This window comes from Mus caroli, unplaced genomic scaffold (assembly GCF_978045245.1).
Source record: "Mus caroli unplaced genomic scaffold, Mus_caroli_1 scaffold_2, whole genome shotgun sequence".
NCBI classification, from domain to species: domain Eukaryota; kingdom Metazoa; phylum Chordata; class Mammalia; order Rodentia; family Muridae; genus Mus; species Mus caroli.
The window spans coordinates 73,720,495-73,738,068 of NW_028227257.1; the positions used below are offsets into that span (position 1 = coordinate 73,720,495).

General features: G+C 42.4%; 1 protein-coding gene across 4 annotated transcripts; it reads left to right on the forward strand.

Annotated features, from left to right (window-relative positions):
* The first annotated feature begins 5,344 nt into the window (after nucleotides 1–5,344).
* On the forward strand, nucleotides 5,345–16,938 carry Arl14ep (ARF like GTPase 14 effector protein). 4 transcript variants are annotated; one of them, XM_021155659.3, is made up of 5 exons: nucleotides 5,345–5,469; nucleotides 9,949–10,435; nucleotides 12,339–12,466; nucleotides 13,868–14,092; nucleotides 14,637–16,938. In XM_021155659.3, the coding sequence occupies exons 2-5, from the start codon at nucleotides 10,013–10,015 to the stop codon at nucleotides 14,689–14,691; spliced, it is 831 nt and encodes a 276-aa protein (XP_021011318.1). In that variant the 5' UTR covers nucleotides 5,345–5,469; nucleotides 9,949–10,012; the 3' UTR covers nucleotides 14,692–16,938. The 4 variants fall into 4 exon arrangements, with proteins under 4 accessions (XP_021011318.1, XP_021011317.1, XP_085690718.1 ...); XM_021155658.3 differs by having other exon boundaries at nucleotides 5,351–5,499; XM_085834592.1 differs by lacking the exon at nucleotides 5,345–5,469 and adding an exon at nucleotides 6,913–6,935.
* The last annotated feature ends 636 nt before the right edge of the window (nucleotides 16,939–17,574 follow it).

Genomic DNA, 17,574 nt, shown 5'->3' on the forward strand with positions numbered 1-17,574 from the left:
TTGGGACTTTGGATTTAGAAAGCAATGGAATGCTTTACATGGGGCTTAATGGGCCATCCTAGTAGGAATATGGAAGACTTTGTTTCTGAGAGTGATTTGAATTGTGCGGACCTGGCCCAAGACGTTTCACAAGAGAAGAATTTCAGAATGTGGCCTAGAGACTGTTTTCATGGAATTTTGTTGAAGAATTTGGTTGCTTTTTGCCCTTGTTTGAAGAGTCTACCTGAGACTAAGGTAAACAGAATTATATTAATTACATTGACAAAGGAAATCTCAAAAAAAAAAAAAAAATCCCAGCAGAGACTTTGTTCTCTGGTTAAGTCTCATGAAGAGTGTTTTGAATAAGCATAGCAAGCTTAGAAAGGAAAAAATATAAAATTATATGGTTCGAGTATTAAAGGGGCACCAGAATCCTGTGTTCAAGGATATGAAATTGAATTAAGGGAGTGGTGACCTTGGGGCAAGATCCCACACAGCTAAATTTAGGTCCAAGCATGGTGGTACACACTTTAATCCCAGGAGACAGGCATACAGATCTCTGAGTTCAAGGTGGGAGCACTTTGAACAGAGTCAAGGCAGGTGTGGTGCAGGAGGAGGCTGCTAGGGAAATACAGGCAGCTAGGACAAAGGTATTCAAGCCCACGCCCACAGCGACACACCTACTCCAACAAGGCTACACTTTCTAATAGTTCTACTTCCTGGGCCAAGCATATATAAACCATCACAATTACTAAAATTCTTAGAATAAAATTTTACCAAGAAAAACAAGGAATTGTCAGTACATACAATATGAATGAATTTTGGAGATAAGGTTTAAACACAAGAAGCCAAGTCTGGAAAATCACATGTCATACAGTTGCAAAGTTCAAATAACTGCCAAATTAGTCTACAGTAAATAGCATTAGAGTGGTTGTTACCTGGGTAACAAGGAATGATAACTGGGGTGCAGAGTGATTGGGTATTGGGGACACTGGTGCTTCCTGGACCTTGAACTATAGCCGGAAAGTTGGTTCTATATTGGGAAATACAGAACCAAAAATTCATAAGTCATAGATAGGCAGGACTCAAACTCTCCTCTGTGGTCTGTTAAAATTCAATTGGGATGTTTACAAAACTGGAAATCAATTAAATAAATTGACCCCCTTTCAATTGTCCACGGACCACTCCAAGGCCACCTCTCTCTAAGCCACTCATTACTTTGCCCCATGTCTTCCCTGATCCTCAGTTCCTTTCCTCGGAAAGGGGGAGGCTTGGTGAGGGGGGCGGAGCACCCCTCTCGGAGGCAAGAGGGAGGAGTAAAGGGATGAGGAACTATGGGAAGAGGGACTGAGAAGGGGGCTATGGCAGGAATATAAATAAATAAAATAATAAAGATTGAAAAAACATCCGGCTTCAATTCCCATCACTTCCTGAGAAGGGTCTTCTCCCACCCCCTAGGGTGTATTTATACAATTAAGGCATTTATTTTGTTCTTTGTAGTTTCTTTTCTCCACAATTTTCTTTCGTTCTTCTCCATATATAGGTCCGCAGCTGTGCTGGTTTGATTTATGTGGCTACTGAATACATAAACTGTGTCTAGTGAAAAATGTCCAAGGTATAAGACACGAGATTTCCAGGTTTTAATGGGAAAGAAAAGCAGCACACTTTTGTGTTAATTACATCTTAAAATGTCTCAGACAGGTTGGGTTAAACAATATGTATCATCTATCCTTGAGCGTTTTGTTTGGTTTGGCTTGGTTTGCCTGAGGGATGTCTCATTTTGTTTTTCTCACAGCCCCTCACCTGGTAGCTTAGATTACCCTAAAATGTGCAACAATCCTTCTGCCCAGGCCTCCCAGTTGCTGAGATTGCATACGTGATGCCTGTAAACAATAAAGTTCTAAAATTAATTTTGCCTGCTTCCTTTCATCCCTTTCACATCGCTCCTAGAAGCCTTGTGATTCTCCCTTGAGTCACGTTATACCTTGGGAATATAGGGAGCTGGTCAGTTCTGCCTGCAGCAGCTATTTCAGCAGAGAGCCTTGTTCTCTCTCGGTTATCTCCTTCCAGGGATTGTGGGAACTCTGTGTGCCTTGTTCTCAGCGATCTCCTTCCCCGGGTGTGGGAACTCTGCCTTTGTAGTTTCCCTGATACCTCACCTCCTGCTCCTTCTCAGATAGCTCTTCTAATGTCTCCATTTATTGTTCTCAAACTTCATTATGCTTCAAAACCACCCAAGGGCGTTTGCAGAACATTATATTCCTGGGCCTTACCTGTAAAATCTGATTTAGGATAACAAATGAGGGCCCAGGATTCCAGACTCATTTGCAATACTGTTTCTCATTTTACACCATGCATTCACTGGCTAACTATTTTTTGCCCTTACCTACCTCATCCCTCAGGATGCAGCAGTAATTACAGACTAGCATTTCCCCAACCCTCATCTTCCAGCTTAGAATCCTCTATCCTGGCTCTCTTCACCTGCTATCTCTATCACAAACACAGCTCCTGTAACACAGGAAGCCTTCGCTCCACTCATTCTTTCTGGTTCACTCTTCCATCTGTGCTACAGCTCCACAAGCCAAACCATCTTCTCCTTCCCATTATCTCTATCTAATCAGCCAGAAGATCCCAGTTCTGCTTCTTGATCAGCTCTTATCCTCGGTGAGACTTCCTCATTCCTTTAGGTTAGGGTTTCGAATTCTTGAAATATTGAGTCAGTTAGTAATTGCAGGAACCATCCTACACATTATAGGATGCTTAGTAGTTTCTCAACCTTACTCTCCCAAGGACCAGTTAGCATCTCCTTTAGGACCCAATGCCTCATGATGCTTAGGTTGGGAACCAGGAGGAAGAGAAGGTTTCTTACCCTAAACCCCGTTAGCCCCATAGACACATAGCCTTATTTGAGGCACTGACATCTGCATAAGAGATTCTGGGTGCTGGCCCCTCCTTTATTCCACACTCCTTTTAAAAAAAGTTTTACAGTTTTCATCAGGATAAAACACAGTAGCTAATGCAGCATGAAAAGGACACCATTTGTCTTCTACTTGCCTCCCCAAGCTTTCCACTCCAATGATGCTGAGTGCCTTTGCAGCTTAATTAAGGATGGATGAAATTCATAAGAAGTGGTAACTGTAGCCAGTAAGTATGCGAGTAGCTTAGGAGATAAATGCAAAGCTCGTGGGATGTTTTAAATTTAGGATATGAGTAAGTGTGCGCTTTGTGAAACATAGGCAGAATTGTGTTAAATATATGTAGTAAGTTAGTAAACTATAAGGCATGCCAAAGTTAAAATAAATAGAAAATATGGTGGAACAGAGGGTCACTTGCAGTCAAAATCAGATGAGAAGAACTGTTATCATGATATATCTAAAGTGACAATTTTGTCAGCCCTAATTCAGTCACATTTTTGAAGACATCTAAAATAACCTCATATGTTGCCTACCCAGTGCTAGGTATGAGTTGCTGCTCTTCAAGTTGTTGGCTGGGGTGGGGGGTGGGAGTGTCTGGAATCCAGGGTGGAGTGAAACCATGGAACTAGACCACTCCACACAAAGAAGGGCTTACTGGTGATCAGACTATCAAGACTACTGGGGAGTAAGGGGAGCAACTGAAGGAGGGCATCTTTGAGCTGATGTAGGCTGCTCACATTGGCTAAGAACTAGATACCTTGCCCAAGGTAGTTGTCATTCAGGGCAGGGTAAAAGAGGCTCCAGAAAGATTAGGGGAGGTTCCTGCCTTTAGGCTTCTAAGTACTTGGCCAGGGTCCTTCTGTTTAGGACACTGTCACCAGCACCACCATTTCAAGGGGCCACTTTGGATCTAACAGAGGGGACCCCACGAAATCCCACTCTTCTGAGGAGCTTTTGATGTTTGATGCCTATTGGTGAAGAGAGTCAATTTTCTTCAGGGATGCATTTGCTGATTTTCTTTCATGGATAGCCTCACATTGCAAATACTGACAGCAATGAGTGAACTCTGGGTTTTTAAAAAACAAAACAAAAAACAAACGAAAACAAAACCCAATATACCTGTCTTTAGGTGGGAGAAGATAGAAGGGAGTGGAATCTGTGTCTAGCTGTAGGCATGCCCTAGTCTCTTCCCTTAAGGTCTAATCCAATGGGGCAGGACAGGGTCTGGCTGGGAGACGTCTACTAGGAAGGCAGGTTCAGCTTAAGAGCAAGTTTTCCCTTCCCAGATGCCTTTCAATGTCTCGTTCAGTCCTAAGAGCAGAGCCTTGGTTAGGTTTGGCTGACCTCAATGAGTCTGACCTGCTTTCTGAGGCGTGACAAAAAAACTGTGTAACTATTTATTGTTCCATCTTTCTTCTTCAAGTGCTGGCCATAGCTCTCTAATTTAGCATTAGACTTCCTCCTCTTTGCGGAAGCTCCACCTCTCACCCCAAGGCTGTCTGCTGCGGAGGCCAGTCATATTTATACTCTCCATCTTCCTCTTCGGGACAACTTCGAGATTAACGAATTGCCTGCTCTGGGTTTTTCTTTTTAAAATTCTAATGAGTTGTCCTTGAGTTGTTCTGTTTTAGTTTATTCTTTTATAAATAAAACTAAGATCCCCAGGAAGGGACCCAAATTCCTAGGTTATCATATGTTGACTCCTCAGAGACACCCAAAAATTTCAGGTAATGCTGTCCTCCTTTTAAAGCTGACAAAGAGAACCGAACCCAATCCTGCACTCCTAGATGACATCACTGGAGGTGGAGTTGATCCAAACACACCATGTTTCAAATTCTCAAAACCAAGAAAATGTTATATTCATAGCTGCATGGACTACCTATAGAGTTCTAGGGTCCAGCCTCAACTACCTGGCTGAAACCTTGTCCCAAAATTAAAACAAAAACTCACGTACCTCAAAACAACAACGATTACACTCTTCTCTCCACCCCCAAAATGTAAAGGTTAATTTCCTGTGGTCTACCTTTTACTCAAAGATCTAGACATTTTTTTTTACAATATATAATAAAGAGAGCGTTTTAGAATATATTTAGTTGGAATGAACCAAAAAATAAAATGTGAGACTTTAAATAAAGGGTCCATTCCTTGAGTTGCATTTAACTCTCCTCCAGGATGAGGGCTATCTAGATGCGTTTGTTTGGTGTCCTGCACAGAACAGATTTGCAAACGAAGTAAAGGAAACCTGTGCTTGCTAAGGGCCTCCAAGAGCCCCCCAATTCCCCAACCTCAGGAGAGGATACAAGTTCCTCAGGGCGGGCGAGCAACTGAAGCAACTCTTGCGTTGAATTGAGTCATCCCCCTTGTTCCCGCACCCAGCCCTTCCTCCTCCCGAGGCCTCCGGGCTGGCTTCCGCTCTAGGCTCCTCCTGGTTCCTCTCTATGGTACAAGCGGTCTCTCTAGCCGCCCTCGCCGCCCTCTCGGTTTCTGCGCGGGGCCCGCGGTGGTGCGGAAAGCCGAGCTTGGCCTGTGCAGAGACGGTGCTTCCGGAGCCCAGCGGAGATCCGTGGCAGCTCAGGTGGACCGGGCCGGGCCGGGCCGTAGGGCTGTGAGTGGACTCTGCCGATGGCACTTGAATGTGGGAGGCCGCGGCGGACCGGGAGGAGTGTTGGGAGGGGAGGCCTGTACGGCGGAAGGGGCTTGTAGCAGCCTGGCACCGGGCTCTACCCTGCACACAGTAGGTCCGCCACTGCATCAGGTTGCAGGGTTTTATTTGAACCCAGGGCCTCGCCGCTGCAGAGCTTCCTCCCCAGCTTCTTTGTGAGGACTCACTCGTGCCAAACGTCCTAGGCTACCCTCCAACTCATCAAGCCCCTCCTGAATAGCTCAGATTACAGAAATGAGTAACCAGGCCTGGGTTTTTTTTAAGTTTTGTTGGTTTGTTTTGTTTTTTGAGACAGTTCCTCTGTGTAGTCGTGGCTGACCTGGAATTCTCTATGTGGACAAGGCTAACCTAGAACCCACAGAGATATGCCTGCCTCTGCTTCCCAAGTCCAACTTTAAAAACATTTTGTTTTTATTACGTTATTTGTATGTATGGAAGTTTTGCCAGTATGTATGTGCCAGCAGTGCGTGGCTGGAGCCCCGACAGATCAGAACAGGGCGTCGGATTCCCTTGAAACTGGAGTTACAGGATAGAATGAGCCACCGCGTGGGTGCTGGGAATTAACTCGGGTCTTCTGGAACCATCTCTCCAGACCGTCTTTAAAATTCACAATCTTCGCAGTTCTAGCCGTGTGATTTTTAGTTAAGCACTTTGATGGGTTGAGGGTTTCATTTGTTTCGTTTTGTTTTAATTTTTTTTCTACCCTAGTGCCGTATTCATAGTAGGTTGGATCTGTCTGATGAGTTGAGGCATTGGTGTGGCAGAGAGTAGGGGCATTAATGAGTGAATCCCACACGGGGTTCTGGTGGGGATCATTGCAGAGAAGTGGGATCTGATCACATCGATTTCAAGGAGAGCCTGCCATTTGGGACTCTAGGAATTTCTGACCTTGTGTTTATTCAAAAACTTTGTAAAGAGTAGAGTGTCAGAATTCGCTAATTAGAGAAACCATGACTGTTCAGGCGATCAGGTAGTGTCTTGCCCTTGGAGCTTTGCATGTAACGGAGTAACAAGTAGCAGAGTATGGTGTTTCTGTAAAGCAGAAAGACTTGAAGTTTACTCTTTTACATAGGTTGATGGAAACCTCCGAGGTGAAGGAGGAATTAGTGATGCTTGAAGAATTGATACGAACAACTGGGGTATACAGATGACTGGATCCCATGGTGGCTGGAGAATATGTGACCCCCGAGCCACCATACTCTGAGGAGGTTTTACTGAGTTGACCTGTGATTGGCCAAACTTGATGGGCCTAAAGACAATGGAACTTAAAATTGGATTAAGAAATATTTTGTAGCCAGGCATGGTGGTGCACGCCTTTAATCCCAACACTCGGGAGGCAGAGGCAGATTTCTGAGTTCAAGGCCAGCCTGGTTTAAAAAGTGAGTTCCAGGAGAGAAATCCTATCTCAGGAAAAAAAAAAAAAAAAACAACCTGGAGTAGGTCATTTAGTTAAATCCTTGTCAGAGGTATTTTTGCTGTTTGGAAAACAAAATAGATGCATAGACAATGTCACACATCCAAGAAGGACCTGCAGACCCACTGATCCATTCAGACATTAAAGTATAGTGCCTTTGGTGTTAATATTTGTCATTAAGAACGTCTCACTGGCCAACAAGCCCCAGGGACCCTCCTGCCTCCGTTTTACCAACACTGGGATTACAGATGGGCATCAGAGCACTTGGCTTTTTTGCATTTGCAGGTTCAATGCCTGGGTCCTTACACTTGTGTGGCAATGGCAAGCACTGTACTGACTGAGCCACCCTGTCTGTTGCCAACAGTCTTGTCTAGGAAAGAAACTCCATCCCTCACGTAGGAAATTTAAACTGAGCAGTTCCTGTAAGTTGTTCTTCAGGAAATCTATTTTAGCTCAAATAAGAAGAGCTAGAACCAAAGAAGGCTCTGCTTCCTAAAAGGCTCTGAAAATGGAGGCGCCAAATTTAGCAGATAAAAAGAAAGATACCTGACTGTGCACTTAGATATGAATTTCAGACAGACGGGGTTAACCTCTTAGCAATATGTAGGACATAACTGATAAAAGCACAAAGTTGCAGGTTTAGCTAATAATCCTGTATCTGGCAACAACTGTTGACAATTCTCCTTTAACCATGACTCCAAAGAGATCCTTACTTAAAAAAAAAAATGCAGTGACTGGGACTGAAGAGATGGATCAGCAGTTACAAGCCCTGGCTGCTTTTCCCAAAGACCTGGGTTGAATCCCAGCACCTACATAGCAGCTAACAACTGGAACTCCGGTTCCATAGCATCTGATGCTCCACTTTCTAGTCCTGGCAGCCATGTAGGACGCAGACAACCGTGTATGTAAAGCACCTATGCATGATTTGCTTTTGCGGTTTGTTGGTTCGTTTGTTCATTCGTTTTAAATGCAGTGAATAGACGGATAGTTTACTTTTCTACAATTGACCCATCAAAAATTATAGTACTTTAGGGACTTGGATTTCTAAACATAGACTTCCTGAGTTCTAAGATCACCTTTCCCCCTCTTTGGAGACAGTTTCTAGCCCAGGCTGGCCTCAGGGAGGGAGCTGGGAGTGACCTTGAGTTTCTTTTTTTTTTTTTTGTTTTTTGTTTTTTGTTTTTTGTTTTTTCGAGACAGGGTTTCTCTGTATAGCCCTGGCTGTCCTGGAACTCACTTTGTAGACCAGGCTGGCCTCGAAATCAGAAATCCTCCTGCCTCTGCCTCCCGAGTGCTGGGATTAAAGGCGTGCGCCACCACACCTGGCCCAACCTTGAGTTTCTAATCAGTCAGCCTCCCAGATGCTGAGACGGTAGGAGTATTGCGTCATTTGGTGCTGGGAATTGAACCCAGGACTTTCTGTCTGATACAGGGAGTTCAGGGCAGAGTAGTCTCAGTTTCCTGCTCCAGGCCACCTGCATGCCGAATTGTGAATTTTCTTTCTCCTGTATTGAGGATCATTTCCACCTTGCTTTCTCCTTCACTACCCTATTAGATTCTTTCCTTGGGTTCCAACTTTTGGGGTCCCTGTAAGAAACGGCTACCAACACCTCCACCTCTTTTTCTTTCTTCTTTCTCTCTTTGATCCAGATTGCCCACCGAGTTCGGTGTCTTATAATACATAGCAGGGGCCATGCAGCTGCCCTCAGGGTCATGTAGCTGCAGTCATGCATTGCTGGCAGTCCCAGGCTGCACACGCTGGAGTCTCAAGGACTACAGTGTATCCCCTGCTTGTTAACAGATTTTGCAGGCCCTCATAGTACTCGCACAGCAGGCCCCACAGTTCCATGCACAAACTTTCCCTGTTTACCAGAAGTTAAACAAACATCTGTTTACCACAACTGGGGCACCAGCCACAAAGCTAAATAACGATCCCACCAGTGTAACCACTGGTGAGCTAGGGAGTTTGTTTGGCTTATGGTCTTAAACGTTGGGATTATTTACAGGAATATGGGTAATGCCCTCATGAATGGCAGCCTCCTAGAGGTTACATCCTCGAGTCCTTCCTGCAGTTATCCTGCCACTTCACTTCCTGTGAAGTGATTACAGTTCCTTTGCCATTCTAATCTCAATGTATCAGTTAGTTGCTATAGTTACCAGGCCAGGATGACTGTGAGATGATTCCCTATGTCTGGAGGTAGAAGATGGTTGTGGTATGGCAACCTCATAAAGGTTTGCTTAGGCTTTTTATGTGTGATTGTTCATCTGTGTTGGTGTTTGTTCATGCAGAAGAAATTTCATTTTTCTTTTTTCATGTTAGCCAGTAATCCTTTCACTTTGTGTAATGCCATCTATTTACCACAGTAACACAGAACCTCATCACACAGCAAACCCCAGTCTGTTTGTCTGTACTACAGCAGTACCATAGTGTCTTTACTTATCTTTCTAGTAAATCAGCCCTTCTTTCACCGTTTTTGAACTTGTACTCTATCTGGAGTCAGCTTCCACACTCAAGCAGGATGGCATAGGGGGCTTTCCATTTGTCTTTTGAGTGAAATAGTACTGAATTTGTAGAATTCCATAAAGGTCTTTTGTATTTTTTGTAACATTTGTATATTATGTAAAGCATACAGTGTTTTAGTTTCCAGCATCCTTGTTAAATCCCCTACAGATTCTAAGCAGTTTTTCTGTTGAATCTCTAATATTTCTCATGTGAATACTTCTTGTTTCTTCTACTTCTCTGCCATGTAATGTGATCTTAATGTTGTAGCTGTGATCTCAAGGATTCTGGTGTAGAGCTGACCTGACAAGACTTTTTCTCCCATTTCATGATTAAATACATTCTTACTTTTGGTATTTCCTACTTCTCCGTGTTTGCTGTATTTGTTTGTTTTCTAAAGAAGCTGCATTTTACTAACTTTTGACAGTTTTCCAAATCAGAATTTTCAGTACAAATCTGTCTTTAATCTTTTCTTCAGGTTGACCTACCAAAGAGATTTCTAGACAAAATAAAAGAGGGGAAAATTGATAGATTCAAGGACGATGGATCCGTGTTCCGTTGGAGTCCAGCTTCGTACCACACACGACTGCCATAAAACCTTCTATACTCGGCACACAGGTTTCAAGACATTGAAAGAATTGTCATCAAATGACATGCTTTTACTTCAGCTTAGAACTGGAATGACACTTTCTGGGAATAATACAATTTGTCTCCATCACGTAAAAATTTATATTGACAGATTTGAAGAGTTGCAGAAGTCGTGTTGTGACCCATTTAACATACACAAGAAGCTAGCCAAAAAGAACCTGCATGTCATTGACTTAGATGATGCCACTTTTCTGAGCGCCAAGTTTGGAAGACAGCTCGTACCTGGTTGGAAGCTTTGCCCCAAATGTACCCAGATCATCAATGGAAGTGTGGATGTTGATTCAGATGACCGCCAGAGACGGAAACCCGAGTCAGATGTATGTATAGAGGCCATTGTGCTTTCTACAGTGTGGGACTTTAGATATATGGAGTAAATATAAGAAATCATATTTATCATATTTCTGTCACATTCATTAGCATATAACATTTAATGTTGAGGTGAAATAGTGATGCTTTAAAATGTTTCCATACACTCAAGGTCCAGCATGAGCAGTAAACAAGGGCTTAGAACAAAAGAACATAATGTGCCCAAGATTTCAATTTCAATGCTGCATTGGAATCTGTTCTTAAACCTTAGGAAGGAGAGTTTAGGAATGGCCTTTAGAACACTGGCAAAGACCAACTTAAGGAACTTAGGTCCTTTGCTGTTACTGAAGTAACTAGGTGAGTATTGGCCTACTGGAGACTATACACCAGGGAGGGTGTGTGCCTTTGTCTAGAACTAAAGCACAGCTTTAAGAAAGAGAATCATAGAAGTGGGTAATCGTGGATTTTGGTTTTGGTTTTGAGGTGGGGGCTTACTCTGAGGCAGACCTGCTGAGAACTCTGCATGTAGTCAAGACAAGCCTGGCTCTCATGACAGTGGTCCTCCGTCAGCCTCCCTGGACTGGGCCAGGTCTGAGGCATGGTGCCCAGTAGTCAGTCAATGTAATTTCAGGTTTTGGTCTGAGGCATGGTGCCCAGTAGTCAGTCAATGTAATTTCAGATTTTCTCCTTTGAAGATGTTTGGTTTGAGACCCTAGGGTTATTTTACATAACCAAAGTAGACCTGGCCTCCAAGCGGGTTTACTGGGAAATTGCTCTCAGGTGGGCGAGTTCACTGGCCCCAAGGACCAACCAAGGCCAGGGAAGTCACCATGGGGAAATGGCAGGGGGAGGAGGGTACACACCAAATGTTTGTGACTTTTCTTATGTTTCTGTCTCTTAAGTTCTGAATATAGTTAAGGTTAAATTTAGGGCTCCCTGTGCTCAAAGAACATATAGTTTTTACATTGTAAAGGGTGAACTATTTTATGCCTTTTTCTGGGTCTCATGCCTGTACACAGTCATTTATATCAGAAAAGTTGAGGTCTGTGAAGATTTCGTTACCCACAAGGAGCACTTCTTCGAGTTTCTCTCTTTAAGCATTCTATCATTCTTGCTGCTGGCATAGTTTCTCAGTTTTCTGCTTTTTGTTGTATTACTAAGCCAAATTAAAATGTTAAGTTGTGTGTATTGTGTTCCTCTCAGGCGTATCTCCAGGACCCAGCATTATGTGAAGTTCGTCATAGATACTCGATGGTTCTAAACTTGGATGTCTTCACCTCATCTCTCCATTGTTCTTACATGACTGACTTCTTTACCACCTAATCTTTGCTTTGGGTGTATGAAAACATTGTGAAGACCACTTATTTTTACCTCCCCAAAATAACAGATTTAAAATCTTAGCACCAGACTTTTGATTTACCAGAGCATACACACACACAGACACTGTATGTATGTGTATATACATGCAGTGTGTGTGTGTGTGTATACACATACATGTATATGCATGTAATGTATATATACATGTGTATATATAGACATACAGACACAGTACATTTCAGTACGTGAAGCTACTGCACTTCAAGTTAGAAGTCCTGAGGGACAGAGATTTGTTATTTGGAACCTCAGTTCTGAGCTGTTGGCTTATGTGACACTTTCTGCTGCCTTCTCTCCTGAGGTGGCAGCTATTGCTGTCCTCAGTGTGCCAGGCTCCTGCACCTCCTGTCTAAGAGACTAAAGTAGCAAAACTAATACAAAAGTTTGAATATAGACTAGAAGAGTGGCTTTTCCCACCTTCCTTTCTGTGTGTGTTCCAAACTGCATTCCAGACTGGGGGGTTACCCTGAGCTAATGCTAAGTAAAGTCCTATTGTTTGACCCCAAGATTTTAATTTATAGTTTTCTTACTTTTATTCAGGGAAGGACTGCTAAAGCTCTGAGGTCACTACAGTTTACCAACCCAGGGAAGCAAACTGAATTTGCTCCAGAAGGTGGTAAGAGGGAGAAAAGAAAGCTCACCAAAACCGCAAGCGCTGCTTCCGACAGGTGGGCAGCCAGCTCTGCGCTCTCCGTTATTTGTTACGTTCCTGCTGCACGGCCGCATTATCCTTGTGGTTTTTTTTCTTAATTTTCAGTTTTCTGACCAATCATTTTAAATTGTATTCTGATTAGTTAAACCTGAAAGCCATTGCTGTTACTCCTAGGGAAGTAAAGCGGCCGTTGGAGCTCTAGAAACTTCCTTCTGAAGAGGTAGCATGAAGTGAACAAGGTAATGAGAGTAAGAGCTAAAATAATTGAAGAAACATCTTAGAACTCGCCAGTCTCTAAGATGTTTACTGATGTTCTCTTCTTGATGTGTCTGCTTTCTGTGCCTGGCTGACAGCAAGGCCATTGCATTTATGAGACCTCAAGAGTGCTTTCGATTTTTGCACAGGTCCGAAGTAGACACACAGTTCTAGCACAGTCAACAGAAGGAGCAGGAGCTAAGTCATTTAAAATAGATATCCTAACACTGAGTATGTCTAAAAGATCGTGACAAATTTATTATAACAGATTGGACTGTTTTCTTACTGGAATCGACATTTTTACCTTTATTCCATCTGTGAAGTTTTCCATTGAGTGATTTAAAATATTTTCAGACCAGATTTACCAGATGTCATTAAGAAAAGAAATAGGGCTGGAAAGATGGCTCAGAGGTTGAGAGCACTGATTGCTCTTCCAGAGGTCCTGAGTTCAATTCCCAGCAACCACCTGGTGGCTCACAACCATCTGTTGTGATGCCACATCTGTGGGATCTGATGCCCTCTTCTGACATGCAGGCAGATGTGCAGGCAGAACACTGCATATAATTAAGGAAGGAAGGAAGGAAGGAAGGAAGGAAGGAAGGAAGAAATCCTTTTTTTCAAAAAAGAAGAAACAAGAAACATTGATTTTAGAGTGTGACGCCTCTAGAGGAGGATGTGCCCTATGGTCACAGCAGTGTCATTTGGTAACCAAAAAACCAAGTCACTGCCAACTACTCATTCCTGTGATGGTTTGTGTAAAGCCAGTTGGGGGGACATTTCCTTATTGAATTCTTTTTAGTTATAAGTAGTATTTGTGTGCACATCTTAATGTGTATGTATGTGGGTGGGTACTTATGTTGTGAGTGTAGATCAGAGGAAAACTGAAGTCTGGTTTTGCCTCTGGCCTTGGGCCCAGGAATTCCTCAGTTTCCACACTTGTGCACTGAGCATCTTAGCCTCTGCATACATCAGCGTCATTTTCATTTTCATCACTTAGGTCACTTTCCGTCTAGAACTCTCCTGAAGAGTACACATTAAGCCAATTTAGTAGACTCCATCTCTACATAGAAATATTTTACCTCCATTTTCTTCATTATCTTATTTTCAACTAAATATTCAAATATAATCTGTATGAAGTGCAGCTCATTGTTTTATTTTACAGACAAATTATTCCAGCAAAGAGTAAGGTGTATGACAGCCAGGGCCTGCTGATTTTCAGTGGCATGGACCTCTGCGACTGCCTGGACGAGGACTGCTTGGGATGCTTCTACGCCTGCCCCACTTGTGGCTCTACCAAATGTGGGGCTGAGTGCCGCTGCGACCGAAAGTGGCTGTATGAGCAGATAGAGATTGAAGGAGGAGAGATAATCCATAATAAACATGCTGGGTAATTGATAGCATCAAACTATGGGGTCTCTAAAACTAACTCTCTCTCTCTCTCTCTCTCTCTTTCTCTCTCTCTCTCTCTCTCTCTCTCTCTCTCTCTCTTTCTCCAATTCTGTCGCTTTTAGATGCAAGTTTAGCCTAACTGTTGATAAATAAGTCTGAAGCACTTTAGTATGAATTTGGTTGCATTCGGGGTGCTTTACAATTCTTTATTTGATGTAAATTTAGATGGGTTGTTTCTCCAGAGTCGGCTCTAAGCCTGTCTGGGCCAGTCTAACAAGTATAGGTATTTTGCAATTTTGGGGGTTCCCATATGAACAAATTTCAGTGATGATGATATAGTAGAGTCCTCCCTGTCTCCTAGCAGCCTCATGTAGATCTGAGTTGACCTCAGTATATTGTGAGCTGCATGGAGTTCTAACTTCCCAGTGCAGAAGAAAGGATGTGCTTAGCAGCTGTGCTTCATGGTCTGTGCCCATCATTCGTTTCTTTTCCGTTCTCTCAGTGGTTGCTCTCTGTACACCTGTTATTTAATTCACTTACAGAAAAGCATATGGTCTGTTATCTCCCTGTCACCCATATGATATTTTACAAAAATGATCACCCAAATATTGACCAGCAAAGACGAAAACGAGGAAAAGAAATGAACAGTGATATTTCTGGAAGTGAAGTTTGGATCAGTCGTGAATGGAATTGTAGACATTGCCGCTGGCCATGGGAGTGTTGGCTACCATTGCTGTTCTGGAGACAGATGTGCATCAGAGGAACCTGATGATGGAAACTTAACCCACATTGCCAAGAGAAGCAGCTGGGACGAGCAAGAAGACGGTCCTAGACAAAGTTATGGTAAAAAACGTAACATTAAAGACTGTGTATTGTAAATAGATAACTTCACAACATTGGAGTGGTCAGAAAGGTACCTACCTGTTAAATGTTACTAACGAAACAAATGCTCTTCAGACTACTTTTAGGCAAGACAATAAAACTCCAATTCTCAATACATAAACTTTAATTTTCTTGTCTATTTGTAGCTACAAGTTTTTAATGTTTTGATAGGTATCGAAAGGTCATACAACAATTATCTTTTCCCTTGTTAGCTTTTTTTTTTTTTTTTTTTTTTGTGCATGGCCTCACAGTGCTGTGCAATAGGCCCAGCCCTTAGCTAGAAGCAGGGCCTGTGACACAGTAAATTGATCTCCATGCAACACAATAGGTGAATATTTTGAAGTTAAATTAGATACTTAAGTGCTAAAATACAGTTCTTCCAACTAGAGATGAACACAAACGTTCATTACACCATCAGCTTTTTAGTTCTTAATCTATGCATTCTTGGTGAAAATTTGTTCCTAAAGAAAAATTCATTTCTTTTTTTTTTTTTTTACATTTAATATAGTTCATAAATAGCTACACATTTGTCTCAGTCACTGTTGTATTGCTGTGAAGAGACACCATAACCAAGGCAATGCTTATAAAGGAAGCATTGAGGGCTTGCTTACAGTTGCAAAGGCTTAGCCCATTACCATCATGGCGGGGAGAATAGTGGCCTGCAGAAAGATGTGTCAGTATCTGAGATCTTTATGTCCTTACCCACAGGCAAGAGAGCCTGGCATGGCTTTTGAAGCCCCCCCCCCTTCTAACTCTTACCAGATCGTACCACCCGCTAGTAAACAAGCATTCAAGTGTATGATGAGCCTATGGGACCCTTATTCAAACCTTCACAGCAGTATTTCTGGCTGTAAAAACTGGATAATGTGATAGATAGACTTCTAAAAATGTCCCTCAAGAGAGTGGTGAAAAGTTGAAGAAGCTGGGGCATGTGGGATAGAAACAGGGCTTCTGGGTACTGATGAAGGCTGCTGAGAAGTCAGAATGGAAGCAATCCCAGCACTTCTTACTATAAAGCCTTTGGCAGGCTCTCGTAGCCTCCAAGGTGCTGTTGTTCCGAGTCTTTAGCAGCTTAAAGTACTTGGAAGCGTGATAGCCAGTTGGAATTTTCCAGTAAAATAGCATTTTGTTTAGTAGGTTATTCTACACTTGCTTGCTTTTCTTTGATAAAATGTCATTTCTAACTTGAAATTAAATGTGCTTTCATTTAGGGTTTTTCTTTGACCCAAGTGTCAGAAACCTAATGAGCATTTGCTAGATCTGAATATCAGCTAATTGGTATCAAAACAGTTTTTAACTATATTTTTAAATTAAAAGGTAGAATTATTTTCTTTTTCTAATTTAAGGAAATGTTTTGCAGGGCTAAACTCTAGTTTTATCTGAATCCTTAGAATCCTTGGGTTTTAGTCATTTTTTATTGTCTCTTTTTGTTCCTATGTGTGAGTTCGGGCTGCACATTGCTTGGACTCTTGAGAGAAAACTTTAATGTGTTTTCTGTCATTCTGTTTCCTTGCTGTGAGGCCTTGCACTGTAGCCCAGGCTGGCCCTGGACCTCTGCAGGCTTCGCACCACAGCCTTTTCGTGCTGGGCGACATGCATGTGTTATCATGCTGCTAAATTTACAGTTTGGGTCATTTATTTTTACTTACAATGGGAGTATATTTCTAGTGGGGAAAAGACTTTATATAAAAATGGCTATATTAATCATTCCTTCAGACATATCTGTTCTTTTTGTAAAGAGAATAACGTTTTCCAAGGGGAAGGGTCTCAACAGTTGCTGTGTGTTCTTTGTATGTATTCGGAGACCAAACATACCGAACAGTTTATAGACAAAAATATATCTGATCTTGAGTAAACTAATAAAGACTGTATTTTAGAAATAAACAATGCAGGCTTACTGTTTAATTTTTAAGTATGTATGTGAGAGAGAGAGAGGGAGATCTTAAGTACACTAATAAAGACTATTTTAGAAATAACAATGCAGACTTACTGTCTATTATTTTTAAGTGTGTGATCTTGAATAAACTAATAAGGACAGTATTTTAGAAATAATACAAGCTTATTTATTACTTTTAAGTGTATGTGCATGTGTGCATGGTTGCCTGTGTGGACACGTGTGCAGTGTACATCATATGTGTAGATGTGGAGGCCCAAGGTTGATTTGCTTGTGTCCTCAATTGCTTGTCACTATTTGCTGAGGTTGTGTGACTCGCTGGCCCTGGAGCTTGCTGATTGGACTGTTGGAGCTAGCCAGCTTGCCCAGGGTCACCAGGCCTCCCCTCAGCTCTGCGGTTGCGGGTGCTGGGAACCCAAACCCATCCTCACTTGAGCAGCAAGCACCTTAGCCTCTGAGCCATCTTGCCACTGAAAAGAATGCTTTCTGTTATTTGCTGTAGATTTTTGTTGGATGGTTAACAAGAACATTTGAGTCTTTGAAAAGGTTTTATTCATAAATCCATATCCTAATCTATGATCACACCCATCTCACCTCCAAGGAGTTAATTAAAAGTTGCACTGCAGATCAAGGGTGTGTGCGTACCCGGACTGTAAAGCTTTCTGTAAAGCCTTGCATTTGACTTGTGGCCACTCTGGGAAAAG